Consider the following 16,451-nt stretch of genomic DNA (forward strand, 5'->3'; position numbering starts at 1 on the left):
ACCCGTAAGAACTCTTAAGCCCTCTTTTACCTATAAGCTTTATCGTGCTTTGAAAAAGGGTGGAACTCCTTTGAACTACATTGATGAATTTCTGAAAGACAAATGGTTCAAAAATGAAACCTTCTTTTTACGCAAAATGGAACGGTTGGGAATTGCCCCTGCTGGGCCGGCAGAAGAGGCCAGCAGGGGCAAACATTCCAATCGATCCACGTGTTGGAGGGCTGAATTAGCCAGATGGGAATGATGATGACAAGTTGTACAATCAGTTTCAACCGAGAATGGGTGTTTCGGCAAAAATTAGGGGCAAAAGGATAGACTTGTTTCAATCGGAGGAACACAAGCATCTCTACTCTAAGTTGTTGAAGCGTGGGGTCATAAACCCTAGAAGTGTGGATTTTGATTTCCTTAATGCTGTGAACATTAATTTAAGGGAAAAATTCAGTCTTCTTCAACTTGAACAGTTCTGTTCTGAATCTACAGAAGCCTATGCTGAACTCACTGCATATTTCTATTCGAATCTCGGTTTCCTAGATGCGAATAGATTCTCTTTTAGTGTCCGAGATCAGGACTATGTGGTGGATGTAAATATGTTGGCTGATGTGATTGGGGTTGAGAGAGGAAGATATCAACCTTTCAATGTCTTTATTGCTCGTACTACGTTGGAACTTGTTAATGATAAAAGGACAGAGGGAAAGGTTTCCTACTCAAGGATGAGTGCATTCAACATTCTGCTTCACAAGATTGTGATCAATTGCCTCAAACCAAAGTCTACTTCAAAAACTGATGTTTCAAACTCAGAGACAAAGTTGATGTATGCCATCAATGTTGGAAAAAAGTTCTCTCTTCCTCATACTATTATATTCCACATATATAGAGTAGTGGTGAAGGACAAGGGTCAACTTCCTTATCCAGCTCTTGTGACAAAGTTATTCAGACATTTGAATGTTCAGCCTCCTCAGATTCTTTATGTTCTATCTTGTGATCAAATGGTAGTGTGACTGAAAATGGTGTCTAAAATGCGTTTGAAGGAACTCAACAAGGCGTTGGAGAAATTCAAAGAGAAAACTCCTGTCAAATCTCATCAAATCTCTTCGGCAGCAAAAAGAAAAGGAATGAGCCCATGGTTGCTCTATCCAAGAAAAGAAGAGCTCTCATTGTTGAGGATGAAAAAGATGAGGAAGACATCACCATTACTGCAATGGCATTGAAGAATCTGAGTCGTTCTGTTCCAGAATCAATGGAACGACAAGAGAAAGACTCTGAACAGAGGACTAGAGAAAGAGAAGATTTGGAAACATAAGAGAAAGAAACAGAGGAGAAAGAAGCTGAAGAGAGAAATGTAGAGGAGGAAAGAATTGAAGAAGAAGAGGAAAGAGGAGATCAAGAGGAAGGAGAGAGGGGGGAACAATCTTCTCCACCTGAAGGCATGGAAACAGGGGGAGATCATGAGAAAAGAGGAATGTCCTCATATCCTGCTACCAGTGAAGGAGTCAGCCGCTCTCCAGCAGATCCAGAGGACATTTATGCTTCTCAATTTCCTGAGGAGGGACATGATGTTTCATCGCCCAATCTGTGTGGCTATACTGATTTGCCATCGTCTACCTTTACTCCATCTAATCGTGCAGAAGCTAGTACGCAGACTGATAATTCAGCAGATTTTCGCAAAATTCTGGATGTTCTCCTAGAAATGTGGGGTCAGATATATGATCTTGGATGCGAAGTACAGAATTTGCAGAATGCGAGTCAAGCTTCTTCAGGTTCTTTGAATGATCAAATTCAAGCCATTGCTCTTCAGATTCAAGCAAATGCTAAGAGTGAAGAGGTGACTAAACTGAAGGAAGATTTGACAAAGCTGGAAGGCCTTGTCCAAATCAATGGGAGATTTCCAGCTTATTCGTATTCCCAAGCATTCTTGATTCCTTCTCAACCTTTCTTATGATGACAAAAAGGGGGAGAGATATGATTTGAACCTACTTTGAACCTTGAACCTTTTTGAACTTGAACTATTTGTTTTGATGTAACTTTTGTGTCTGGCTGTGGACTGCATTTTGGATTTCGGATTGACTGCTTATATTAAGTATTATTAATATCTTATGGATGGCTTTACTTAAATGCAAGACTAACCTATTTTCTGTGGTTGCAGATTTTAGTGTTTCTAGTGTTATCAATAAACCATTTATCTTTATGAGATATCCATATTTGCTTGAGTAATATTTTACAGGTCAAAGTTATCCAAATCCGTATGAAAGTTTTGTCACCATAAAAAATGGGGAGATTGTTGGAGAAATCTTCGTGGAGTATTTTGAAGCTGACAAAACGTTTCCATCAGTCTAGTCCAAGATTTGCAGACTCTACTATTTAAAGTCCGAAGACCTCCTGATGCCAAACTCAAGACTCAAAATCTATTCTCATTGACAATTTCTAATCCGTCAAGAAGGGCTATCCAGATCGGATGTTTCGTTAAGGATTTGACCTTATCGACCGGAGAAGATCTCTTGGCTAGATATGACATAACGGAATCCTTTATTGATTCAAAGATTGAGGATCCGATGAGTGGCGAAGTATACTTGGAAGGTTCTACTTATGGAAACCAAGATCCTGATTGTATGGGCGAGCAGGATTGATGGGCTATTGACATGTTCCTTAAATAGCTCGAATGATCTTCCTAATTGATTCTGTCCAACGGGAAGATTGGAAGAATTCCTTTGGTAAGTGCCAACGGGTATAATGGCATAAAGGAGTATAAAAGGAAGACGTTCCAATTGTTCGAATGCGTGCGCGATAGAAGAATTCCAAAGTCTGAAGTTCTTCGTTCTTAGTCAATTCATTTTCTGAGCGAAATCTTGAACACAAAAGAGAGTTCATATTACTGAGAAACCTTGAAGAAGTGTGATAGAGTATTTACACTGTGGAATCAAGGGAGAACCTTGCTGTAACATCTCTTTTATTCATAGTGAAATCCAGCCGATGGGCTGTCAGTGCGGAAGAGTGGACGTAGGCTTGGAAATAAGCCGAACCACTATAATTTCTGTGTTCATTTTCTCTTCCCTGCTCTCTACTTTACTTTGATCATAATTTGCCTTGTTAACGAAAGGAGAACTTCCTATCTATTGTCTACTTAGTATTGCTCTCTTATCTCGAGAAAATATTTCTACACCTATTCACCTCCCTCTAGGTGCTTATACTAGCTATCTCAGCTTAATGTTTTTTCTTACCCAAAATTGGGCCTCTACTAAGGTGGGAAGGCGATGGGTTTTGTTCAGCAAAATCGTTTGGTGTTGACTAAAGCTAGCGAAGGATAACCTTCATTGGTCACCAATTACGAAATCAATGGCGTTGACTATTCTTGCGATCCCACATTTTTGTCCCTTTTGAATTGAAAAGTATTTGATAAATGATATAATCAGTGCACAAGATAATCTGGAAAGAAAAGAAATTGCTTAGGAACAACGAAGCCATTTAAAAGCATGGTATTCCTAATAGTGTCATCCATAGTGTACCAACGACGTGGAGAAACTAATTATTGATTTAAATTTCAAGTGTCAACCAATTCTATCTCTATCTGAAACGATTGATTTATACAATCAAGCTCTCCCAATATGGAAAATTTCATGTTGGGCTTGGCTATCTCTTTATGATTGCTTGTTATCCAAATCTCAACAAAAACAAAAGAAAAAAATCGACAAAATATATTTTCTATGGACAATATTTGTATGTCGTATGCTCACGAAATGTTTCTTGATCACTAGACTATCATGTCGAGCAAACCAAGATCTTACTATGTAAATGGAAGAGAGGTCATTAGAAAAATGTATCCATTTCTTTCTATGTGTCAATTGTAGTTTAATGGATTTGAAGATCCGAGAATCTACTTGAACTAACGCGGTTCAAGTGGCAATCGGAGATTATAGAGAATATATGAAGCGTTGCTTTCTTTATGTTTATGTTCCATTTTTTTTTTAATCTCTGTCAGTTTGCAATTAAAATTGGTAGGGTTATGCTCAGAGAACGGTACCGTCACTTTCCATAAAGTGACGGAGCCCTCCTCACGACACATCCCAAAGTGTAGGATTTTGGAAATTGGTATATCAAATTGAGAAAATCTATTGTCAAAAATATCAGTACTATAAAATTGCCCTACTGTAAAATTGACCATACAACTTTTGAGCTTGTATGATGTCACTTGTTATTTTGTGAGATTGTCGTTTTCATGAAATTGACGAAATCCCCCTATCACTCAATTCAAAACTTAATATTAAATGAAAACAAAATCAACACAAACAAAAAATGGAGGCAAAGCATAAAAGAGGAACTGGACATAGATAAATAGTGGTGCTAGCAATGGCAGCTACAAGAGGCGAAATGGTGGTGGGGCTGGGTTCAAATGGAGGGAAGGCGAGGTTGTCGGGTGGCGGTGGATGTTGCGACGAGGAAGGATAGGCGGTGACAGCGAAGACAATGCTATTGCGGGGGTTTCAACATCCGACTCTCATGAAAGTCGACGCCTTCATGTTAAAGTTATCCCTCGCCGTTGCTATCGAAGCTTGCAATCACTCCCTATCGTTTGTCCAATCTCCTTCTCTGGTACAAATTCCATTCTCTGATCCTTTTCTTTTGGGTGGGAGTGGAAGTCGAGGCCACAACCCTTATTCAACGATGAAGACAGGTTTGGCCAAGCAAAAAGTTTGAAATCTATTACATTTATGCAAATTCCATTATAAATTCTCTAATTGTATCAATCGAGTACTAAACATCTTCATATTTTGCTAATTGAGTATATACGGTCAATTTTAATTGGAAGTCGCTGACTTTGATGTTGACTATCCTATGTGACATAGCCGGCGTTGATGACAATTCTTAATAATATTTTAATATTTTTTCAAAACTATTTTTGTTTTCCTTTTTTTTCTTTAATTTCCTTATTTTATTTTTTCTTTTTTTGACTTTTATCTTCTCTTCTCACCCTCAGTGGCTTGGCAAGGGCGAGGGTTGCCCTCACAAGGCTAGACATGGGCATCCCTCACCCAAGGCAATCGCTGGCCATCAACGATTCTCGACAATGGTTGATAGAGGGAAAAAATGGGAAAAAGATAAATGAAAAAAGAAGAGAAAAGGAAAAAAAAAAAAAAAAAAAGGAAAAGTAAAGAAGGGAAAGAGAAGAAAAGAATAAAAATAAATATAAAATAAAATTATTAAAATATTATTAAAATATTATAGAAAATTATTAAAAATTTATTAAAATATTTTTAAAAATTATTTACATCGATATTGGACTTGTCGTATAGAGCAGCCGGCATCCACATTAGTTGTTTTTTGTCCAAAATTGGCCCAACTCAACTAACAAAATATATCGACCAAAAAAAAAACTAACAAAATATGAAAAAAGTATAAGATTTAATAGGTATAATGTTAAAATGTTTAGAACTAAATTGATAAAAGTGTAATAAGTTCGGGACTTTTTTAGACAATTTTTTCTCAGTATCTATTGCACAAGATCCTTTGGAACAAGCTTATCATTCTTGCAAACCAAAAACATCCTGCCCAGAAAACCATAATTTTATGCGATAATGTTATTTGCCTTGACATGTCCTCGTCGCTGAATAAAAGTAGTGGCCTTATCAACATGTTCACCAACATCAAATCCTGCATATTCAGAATAGAATATGGAAAACAAAGGGAGAACTTTGATTGATCAAATCGTAGCAAATTCACAATCTTGCACCCACACCATGCCCCGTGGCCTGACCCATGAACCAACGCAAAGTGCTTGATTTCAAGCGATGCTTCATTCTACTCGAAGCAGAAGAGGAAGGTTGAGCTCCTATCGTCCGACGTTTTTCTTGCCCAAAACTGGATCTCGCAAGGGGGGAAGGTGATGGGTTTTTCGTTTAGCGAGATTGTTTGGTGTTGATAGCAAAGGAGAACCCTATACGCATAATATACTTGATGGTTTTTATTCATGTGTTGATGGGCCTAAGTGGGCCCGTCCGCCCATGTTGGGCCTAAAAATCCGGCCCGCAAGATAAGGGCCCATGGAGGAACGGTTGCGATGCGAGGGGTTGTGTCTTTTGGGATAGGTATTACGTTGAGGGGTTGCATCCTTTGGAGGAGATGCTTTGAGGGAAAGTAAAAAGGAAAATGAATGTGCCTTTTGGCGTACGTAAGTTCCAGTATCTTTCTCTCCCAAAAAGAACGTAAGTTTTCTCCCTTTTTGAAGTAACAATACGCTCCTCGACAAACCGGATTAGAATCCTTCCTCAATCTTCAACATTGGTGTTTAATCTGTAAATAAGAAGGTACGCTCAACTCCGTGGTATGTCTTTGATCGATGATACATGTTTGTTCTTGGGCTCATCTTCCGCATTTGTTTTAGGGGTTCGATTTAGTGTCGAATCCGTTTTAGGGAATCATTAATTCCCAACATTGGTATCAGAGTTATAGTTCATGTTTCTTGATCCCATTTTATGTTATTGAATTATTTTTTGTGGTCGAAATTCGAGAAAAGCCACTTCTGGTTGATCGGGGACGAATAATCCCGATACCCGTATACTGTTCACCCCATTTTTTTGATTTTCTGTAAGTCAAAATTCGTTTCTAAAAACGTAGGATCGAAGCTCTCGTCGATACGAGAAAAATGAGTGGCGGATCGCCGCTAGGGGCCGCTGGATGCGCCGCCACGCACGGCCGAAACGTTGCACGCGCCGATTAGGTCCCCCGCAAGCGCGTGCGATGCACGCACTGTTTCGGCTGAAGGCGCGTGCCACGCACGCACCGAATGACGTCATTGTAATGTCAGCCAGGCACGCACATGGTCTATGCCGGTCGATTCGTCCGACCGGTCCGATTGATCCGACCTAGCCCGACCGGTCCAACTCGATCGTCCGTTGACTCCAACCCGGCTGACCGTTAACCGTTGACTTTAACCATTGACTTTGACCATTGACAAAAAAAAATGTGTTTCTTTTTCCAATTAAGTTTATATGGATTATATATAATCACAACCACCCGTGGTGACGGCATAGTTGGTTGAGCACTCATTCCTTTTGCGAGAGGTCCAGTGTTCGACTCCCTGCGTCGTCTGCCTTGTTGGAAAGGAACCCACAACTTACTCGGCAGGCAAAGGTGGTGGTGACTCTACTTGTTCCAGCGTTTACAAAATATCAACGGGAAAATACAAAATGTCATATGGAATGGTCGTCCCATGCCACAATCTGAAATTGTACGATTTTTCATGAACACTCTTCCACTAGAATGGCAAGGAGTGTTGAATCACTTATGGGAAGTCAACACAGTTACTTCGTATAAGAGTCTTGTGATGGCTTTTATAGATGAATATTACTGGATTGTTACAAAAGAAAAGATTAAAAAATTGAACAAAAAAGGATCTTTCCCAATTCATAAATTGAATGGCCGTTAGATGTTTTGGCTGGCCTTTATTTAGTATGCTTTATGAACATATTATGTAATGTTTTCTACCTCGCTAGGCTGCTCGCTTACGGGGGTTCCCTAGGTTACCAAAAAAAAAAAAAAGATTATATGTAATCCCTTATTTGTTCTGTATTTGTTGTAGGAACAATACCTCCCCTTAAGTTGCATACACCTATTCGCGTAATTACCGATGAACAAAATGAAAGGCTTTCTAAGCTGATAGCTAAGCTGACTGATTATCGATGGAAGAGTGGCGACTTAATTGATCATGTTCTTGAAGTCAACAGGAAAATACAAAATGTCATATGGAATGGTCGTCCCATGCCACAAACTGAGATGGTGCGATTTTTCATGAACACTCTTCCACTAGAATGGCAAGGAGTGTTGAATCGCTTATGGGAAGTCAACACAGCTACTTCGTATAAAAGTCTTGTGATGGCTTTTATAGATGAATATTACTAGATTGTTACAAAAGAAAAGATCAAGAAATTGAACAAAAAATGATCTTTCCCAATTCATAAATTGACTTGGTGTTAGATGTTTTGCTGGTCTTTATTTAGTATGCTTTATGAACATATTATGTAATGTTTTCTACTTAGTTGTTGTTAGTGTGGCAACTGATATGTTAGTTGTATTATATGAAAGCATTATTATTATATCATTGTTTGATATCAAATATTATTCGCTTTTTGTTATTATTAACTATTGTGGGTAGTTCATAGAAATTTTTGTAATTTCAAAGAATTTATTTTGCATAAAATGTTATATTAATAATAACTCAAAGTTATGATTTTGGATGATGATTGGAAACATAGTGACATTTAGATTCTGAAATCTTACTTGAAATTATTCATTAATATGATGATTTTGTGCAAAATGGATGCATAAATGATAGGCATTAATAATTCGAGCATATATGTCTAATATGTTCAAATCAATGGCTTCAACCACAAAGAGCATAGTCGATGAGCTAAATAAAGGTGAAAAGCTCAATGGCGATAACTATGAAATATGGCACATAAAAATATAATATGTGCTGGAAGAGCAAGAGGCACTAGAAACTCTTAACCTGACCATGGTAGAACCTAAATAATGAAATATTGCGCAGCATAAGAGAGATAAGGATGCATTTTCTGCATGAAAAAGAAAAAACTCCCTTACTTGCCTTATGTTGCTGAGTAGCATGGAAAATGATGTCATGCGAGAGTTCGGGCGTTTTAAGAATGCTAAGAAAATATGGAAAGCGTTGGCAGCAAGGTTTGGTCATACTTCGGTAACCAGACTAAGACAACTCACTATTAGGTTTGACTCTTATAAGAAGCTTCATGGTCTGACCATGAAACAACACCTTAGAAAGATATCAAACATGATTAATGAACTGAAATATGCTAGTCATGTCCTGACTGATGAGCAACAAGTGCAAGAAGTGATTCGTTCTTTGCCTCAAAATTGAGAGCATATGAAGGTGCACCTGACCCAAAATGAGAATATCAAAATCTTTGAGGATGCTGTGCGTCATCTTGAGCTGGAAGAAGACCGCCTTTTGGCGGCTAAGCTGGAAACTGAAATTTATCATGCTAGTTCCAGCTCACATATAGCTTCAAGCTCTAAGCGCAAACGCCCTAATTGGTTCGATAAAAGGAAAGGCAGAGGAACAAGTTCTTCAGGGAAGAACCCTAACATTGACCAACATGAAGGAGGAAAGCGTCCTCGAATGAAGAAGCTGACAAGGGTGAAGTGTTACAATTATCATAAGAAGGGTCACTATGCTCGCGACTATCGTGAGCCAAAAAAGGTAAACACCCCTTGTACATTTCAGAACTTTATTTACGTGTCGTGTATTCTTAATTGAGTCTAATCCTTCGTGGACTGTGGATTCAAAAGCGACAGACCATATAGTGAAGGATAGAGAATCTTTCATGGAATTCTGATGAGTACCAACTGGAACTAAGTGGATCTATGTAGGAAACAACTTCAGAGCATAAGTAAAAGGGATTGGCACTTGCCAACTGAACATACGTGGTAGACGTACTTTGTTCTTACATGATGTATTGTATATTCCAGAGATTCGTCGGAATTTAGTATCTATTTTAGTATTGGTTAAGTTTGGTTTTAATATGAACTTCTATAATAGTGGTGTGGATTTGTATTTGGATGCAAATTATTATTGTTGTGGTTATTTTCTAGATGGTTTTATTGTATTAAATGTTAACTATAGTAATACCAATATTTGTTATTCCATTTTCATGTCTCCTAATTCATATGATAATGATGTGAGTGTGTGGCATGATAGACTTGGTCATATTGGCCAACAACGTATGAATAGACTAGCCAAAGAGGGCTTGTTAGGCAATATTGAAAAAGTCGATTTGTCCATATGTGAGCATTACCTAGCAGGGAAAATGACAAGAAAACCATTTGGAAAAGATAAAATAGCTGAATTTCCTTTGCAATTAATTCATTTTAACGTCTGTGGTCCGATGAATGTGAGAGAAAGGCATGGGGCTGTCTATTTCATCACATTTATAGATGATCATACTCGATTCAAATATATCTATTTGATTTATCATAAATCTGAAGTATTGAGTTGTTTCAAAAGGTTTATGAACTTGATAAAAATCAATTAGACAATAAAATAAAAGTATTGAGATCCGATTGAGGTCGAGAATATTTATCTGATGAGTTCAGAAATTTATGTAATGAAAAATAAATAAAAAGACAGTTGTCTATTCCATATACTCCTTAATAAAATGATGTTGCGGAGAGAATGAACATAACCATATTGAAAATGGTTAGATCCATGATGGCACATACTAACTTACCTATCACTTTTTGGAGTGATACATTGTTAACTACTACCTATATACTTAACAGAGCGCCTTTCACTCCATATGAGTTATGGACAGACAAAAAATCGGACTTAAGTTTTCTTAAACCATGGGATTGTGCTGCCTATACTTATGAGCCCTCTCACAAGTTTGGAAAATTAGGTCCTAGAGGAAAGAAGAGTATTTTCATAAGATACTCTAACACTCGAAAGGATATGCGTTCATAGGTAAGTAGAAAAGTGAAAGTATAACTGAATTCGAATAACGAGATGTCATGTTCTTAGAGAATAAATTTCCTAAGAATGGCGAAATAGGTGAGGATTACCCCCATTTGAAACCTTGGATCCAAAATAATGAATTTAATAAAGTTCGTCCAAGTGGGAGTAACATGAGAAGTGATGAATTTAATTCAACTCACTCTCAATTACAACCACATGATGAGATGATATCATCATTATTTAATCCGAGTGGGAGCATGATGGGGAATGATGTGCAAAGTGTACAATCTCCCATACAGGGGGTAAGTCGCAAAAATATTCCCCGTCAACGTTTTGACATTGAATGGGAAACTTTTATGGTTGCTCCACAAGATGAGGATGAGCCAAGAAATATTAATGAGACTCTAAATTGCCCTAGTAAGGAAACATGGATGCACGCAATGGAAGATGAGATGGAGTCAATGAAGTCAAATCATGTTTGGGAATTGGTTGATCTCCCAAAAGGATGCAAAGTTATTGGGAACAAATGGGTTCTCAAAATAAAGCGTAAAGCTGATGGCTCGATAGAAAGGCATAAAGCTCGCATTGTGGCGAATGGGTATAATCAACAGGAATGAATTGATTATGAAGAAACTTTTTATCCTGTAGTGAGATTTACCTCAATTCACATTATTCTGGCAATAGTGGCAAGTATGGATCTTGAGTTACATCAAATGGATGTAAAGACTACTTTTCTCAATGGAGAATTAGATGAAGAAATATATATAAAACAATATGCTGGTTTCATAATGAAAGGCCAAGAAGAAAAGGTATGTCGACTTTTGAGATCGATATATGGCCTTAAGCAGTCATCAAGACAATGATATATATGTTTTCATAATGCTATAATGGTATATGGTTTTACAATGATTGATGAGGATCATTGTGTATATATCAAAAGATCCAAAGATCAATTTGTGATCATATCATTATATGTTGATGAAATACTAATTGCCGGAAGCAATATAGAGTTTGTTAATACTGTGAATAGTTGGTTATCTTCCAACTTTGAAATAAAAGATATGGGTGATGATGCATACATTCTTGGAGTTAAGACTTTAAGAGATCGTTCGAAGAAATTATTATCTCTTTCGCAAGAAACATATATAAATAATGTTCTTGAACAATTTCGTATGCAAGATTGTAAACTCATAAATACTTGCAAAAGGTAAAAGGTTGAGCCATAGATTGTGTCCAATGACTCCATAAGAGAATGAACAAATTAAACATGTTCCTTATGCTAGTGCTGTTGGGAGCTTAACGTATGCTATGATGTGTACAAGACCTGACATATATTTTGTAGTTGGAATAGTGACTAGATACCAATCCAATCCAAGTCAAGCACATTGGAAGGCTGTTAAAAGAATACTGAGGTATCTTAAAGGAACTGTTAATTACAAACTAAATTACCAAGGAAAAGATCTGCGACTTGAAGGCTATTCAAATGTTGATTGGGGGGAGATTTAGATGAAAGAAAATCTACCTCTGGTTTTGCTTTCTTACTGAATAATAACGTCATATCTTGGAGCAGTAAGAAGCAAACGTGTATAGCATTGTCCACGATAGAAGCTGAGTTCGTGGTATTATCAGCAGCAGTACAAGAATGTATTTGGCTTAAAAGATTTTTGGATCATTTAGGTGTTATTGGGTATGCAGCAAATCCATTATTAGTTAACTATGATAGCCAAACAGCTATAGCGTACACCAAAGATCCAAAATATCATAGCAGGACCATACATATAGATACTAAGTATAATTTTGTCAAGATATGGTTGCATGAAAAGATGTGAACTTATAGTACATATCTATGCATAGAATGATAGCAAATCCTATGACAAAGTCAATACCTAGAGATGTGTTTTATAGTCATGTAAAATCTCTTGGACTGCGTAGAGGTTGATGTACTGAATATTGTAATTTTCCTGAGGTGTTCACATTTAATGAATTTGTATTTTTTCATCATTAATGCCTATGAATCTGTGTTTGACATTTATGCATCTTAATGCTCAGTGCATTATATTAAGTTAAGAAAGTATGTTGAACAGATAAAAGATTAGCCCACTCACACGGGTAATCGCCTCTATTTACTGTGTGATAAATAGAGATGAAACGTTTTTTAAGCTTATTATCTAGGTGATAATTGAAAGTTCAAGCTTAAAATACATATGTCACCTTAACTAAGTGTTAAGATGATGACATAATATTTAGTATGTCTGAAAGTAAAATAACTCACATATTTTATTTTATCTGTCTATGATGTCAGATGTGAGTTCTAATGAATTATGTGTATGAGTAGATATGTGAACTTAAGTTAGACATTATATATGTTTGAACTATCATCTGTACGGTATTGATGGTATAGACATACGCTCAATGGGAAATGAGTTAATACCGTAATACGTATTTCATACTACATATGCATGAGACGACCAATAAGAGTGATAAATGTTTTATCTCAATTTTTATGCCGTGTAAAACTCTTGAAGAAAAGGGTTCCTCAATTTAATGCCCTCATGACTCTTATTTATTCTCAAGATTTCTATTTAGTATTTACTATCTTAGGATGTTGCCAATGATCATGAATTGATTCGATCTAATGGGACATTTCTAGAAAAGCAAGCTAAACTGAAATTGAGAGTTTGAAGGAAAGAAGAAAATCAAATTTAGAGAATCACATATTAGTTATATATTCACTGGTCGACCAATTATGGCTGTTTTTGGGATAATCATAATTGTGAATACAATATATCATTATTTAAAAAGAAATCAAGAGAGAGATATAAATGTGATCGATCGATCTAGGGTATTATACTCAGAGTGTGATGCCCATTATGAGTTGCTATATATTTCTAATAGATATATAGCAACGAACTCTCAAAGTATGCTAGTCGCACGGATTATTCACTGGTATAAATGTTGTAGAGAAGTAAAGTGGATCATGTTCGGCCCTTGTGCGAGTGGGAGATGATGGTTTTTATTCATGTGTTGATGGGCCTAAGTGGGCCCATCCGCCCATGTTGGACCTAAAAGCCTGGCCCGCAAGATAAGGGCCCATGGAGGAACGGTTGCAATGTGAGGGGTTGCATTGAGAGTTTGCGTCCTTTGGAGGAGACGCTTTGAGGGAAAGTAAAAAGGAAAAGGAACATACATTTTGGCGTATGCAAGTTCCAGTCTCTCTCTCTCTCTCAAAAAGAATGTAAGTTTTCTCCTTTTTGATACGCTCCTCGACAAACCATATCAAAATCCTTCATCAATCTTCAACATTGGTGTTTAATCTGTGGATAATAAGATACGCTTGATTCCATGGTGTGTCTTTGATCGATGATACATGTTTGTTCTTGGGCTCGTCTTCCACATTCATTTTAGGGGTTCGATTTAGTGTCGAATCCGTTTTAGGGAATCAGTAATTCCCAACAATACTCAAATAAAGAAAGATGGTTTACAGCAAAAAAGGAACAACGCAGCCACTTTATTGAATTGCTCTGCGCACTGCTCAGCTACATTATTTATTTAGGTAAATAGACAATATTCACAATGCACGGTCGCATTTATTACATTCTACTGCGAAGTTTTCAAGTTGTCAATGCTAATGGAAAAGCTTCAGCTACAATTTGCTACATAAACTCCAGCGACTCAGCACAACAGATGGTCATCTTTTGGAGATTCTACTGCCCAATCTCATATCCTGAAATGGTCAATCTGGAGGTTCTCGACATCGAGCTTCTTGAAGTTGCTCGTTTTTCGGGAGACCAGGTACTTGCCCCAGTTGTACGGCCTGTACTTTGGAGGGTTGTGCTCATCGGTCAGTTCCTCCAGCGGCTGCACCATGGTGTAGTGCGGTGGCATGAAGAAGAATGGAATCGAGATCCTGTCTTTCTTCGAGTTCACCATCGCTCTATGCTCCACGCTATCATACGCCTCGTTGCTCCAAACCTTCACATAGTCAAGAGTTAATTAACCAAGATTACTCTGCCGAGTACTTCACCCACATTCACAAATGCGGTACACATGCATGACCAATGATTATGTTTTAAAATCACAGATATTGATCAAGTTAGAGGCAAGCGCGTGTGCATAAACTTGGAATTTGATTAATTGATTATTTTGGTTTGGCTGGAACATGAAGATTGACTGGTTTCATTAGAGAGAGATCCATAATAATCTTCATATTCTTCAAGAAACTACAGATGATCATGCCTTAAGAGTTAGATTGAGTAAAAGGGACGGATCTTAGACATTAGGCATAGGCACAACCACTCGTGGGCCAAATAATCTTTTATGTACACATTTTCGAGCGATAAATTGTGCATAAAGAAAGTTCTTTTTTTGATAAGCAGTACCTTAATAATGTCGCCGACATTGATAATGAATGTATCAAGGATGGGCTTGACTAGGACCCACTCCCCATCGCTCTTCCTCTTCACCTCGAGGCCTGGGATGTCGTCTTGAGCCAGGATGGTGAGCGCCCCCGAGTCCTTGTGGTGGCCTATGCCCAGAGCGAGGTGTGGTGTGGGGCACGGCGGATAGTGGTTGATGCGGACGAAGCTGGTATGGTCCTTAAAGAATTCATCAAACCTGTTAGCGGGCAAGCCCAGGCTCCGAGCTATCAGTCCCATCAGCTTGTGCGCGAGTTTCTGCACTTCCTGTGCATAATCTTCACATGCTTCCCTGAATTTAACAGCCGCAAGAGAGTCATTTTGGATGGGGCATGAGATGCGAGCTCCGTAAGAAAGGTAGGGAAAGAACAAAATCAACATTTTCTTTTTGGTTAAAGGAGGCACATTTCACAACGTGACTTCTTATATGATGTAAGGTACCAGCTTCTATTGAAACGCCATGTAGCCAAAGGAAAAACAATCATAGAAACACTAACCTTAGTCCAGGAGGGTACTCGGGCCACTGATTGGTCCACCCAATGACACCCTCTTCGTCGTCCTCGAGCGAGGCCGGGACTACGGTCGGTTCTTGCACGGTGAAGTCGAAGACCTCCTTCCAGTCCCTCACGTTCTTGGTGTGCTCCGTCTCGTAGTACCCCGGCGTCCTCTTCTCATCCCTCCGCACCTTCTTCTTCTCCTCCAAATCCTGCCTGAAGAACTCCCTCGCCTCGCGCTCAATCCTCTCCCTCTTCTCCACTGGCACCCCGTGGTTCACCGCCGAGAAGAACCCCCACTCCTTGCACGCCTCCCCTATCTCCGCCACGAGCCCTTTGATGGCAGCAGAGTCAGCGGCAGCACCATCTGAGGGTGAGTAGCCGGCGAGGGCAGCGAGGTCGATGAGCGGGATGCTTTCGGCTTGAGGGGGTGCGAGATTGGGCCTGTGTTCGACGTCTTGTATGAAGGCTGGATCCACGTCTCCCATTTTCTTTTTCTTGACAAAGATGGTGAGTGTGAACTTTGGGTTTAATCGTGAGTTTGTGACTGATAGGAAAGATCAAATTTTTTTTCTTCTCCTTCTTCTTGCCGTCGGTGATATTGAAGCAGTTATCGAGAGGAGCATTTTTATAGAGGTAATGGTGGTGGCTGACGCACGACCGATCCTGGACGCGATTGCGTGGATGATTCGGAGGAAAGTGAGGAGTGACTAGGATGGTGTCTGGCCATGTAGAAAATCATGAGGAGAAAGGCAAATTGAGGACCAAGAGTTCGGGATTCTTGACGTAAGAGCTTGCATATTTGCTTATTGAGGTAGTTTTGTTCGTGGAGTTGGCGGTAAATATTTTATTCCTGATTCCATCACGATGTGGTTGAAAAGTATTTGGACAGGCGATGCAATTGGTGCACAAGATAATTTCGAACAAGATGTGATGGTCTAAGAACAAGCTAGGGCTCAATGCGATATCAAAGAGTGATCATGATTCTATAATCTCTCCCATAGTATACAATGGTGTTACCGAATTAAAATTTTAAGTGTGATTGATTTTATCTTAATGCAATGGAAC

At 38.5% G+C, this 16,451-nt stretch overlaps 1 protein-coding gene across 1 annotated transcript; it reads right to left on the reverse strand.

Annotated features, from left to right (window-relative positions):
• Positions 1 to 13,965: 13,965 nt before the first annotated feature.
• LOC104418782 (probable 2-oxoglutarate-dependent dioxygenase At5g05600) lies at positions 13,966 to 15,967 on the reverse strand. Its single transcript, XM_039301642.1, has 3 exons — positions 15,387 to 15,967; positions 14,854 to 15,181; positions 13,966 to 14,446 (listed from the first exon to the last, which is right to left on the reverse strand). The coding sequence occupies exons 1-3, from the start codon at positions 15,869 to 15,871 to the stop codon at positions 14,192 to 14,194; spliced, it is 1,068 nt and encodes a 355-aa protein (XP_039157576.1). The 5' UTR covers positions 15,872 to 15,967; the 3' UTR covers positions 13,966 to 14,191.
• Positions 15,968 to 16,451: the final 484 nt, after the last annotated feature.

This window comes from Eucalyptus grandis, chromosome 9 (genome assembly GCF_016545825.1).
Source record: "Eucalyptus grandis isolate ANBG69807.140 chromosome 9, ASM1654582v1, whole genome shotgun sequence".
NCBI lineage: Eukaryota > Viridiplantae > Streptophyta > Magnoliopsida > Myrtales > Myrtaceae > Eucalyptus > Eucalyptus grandis.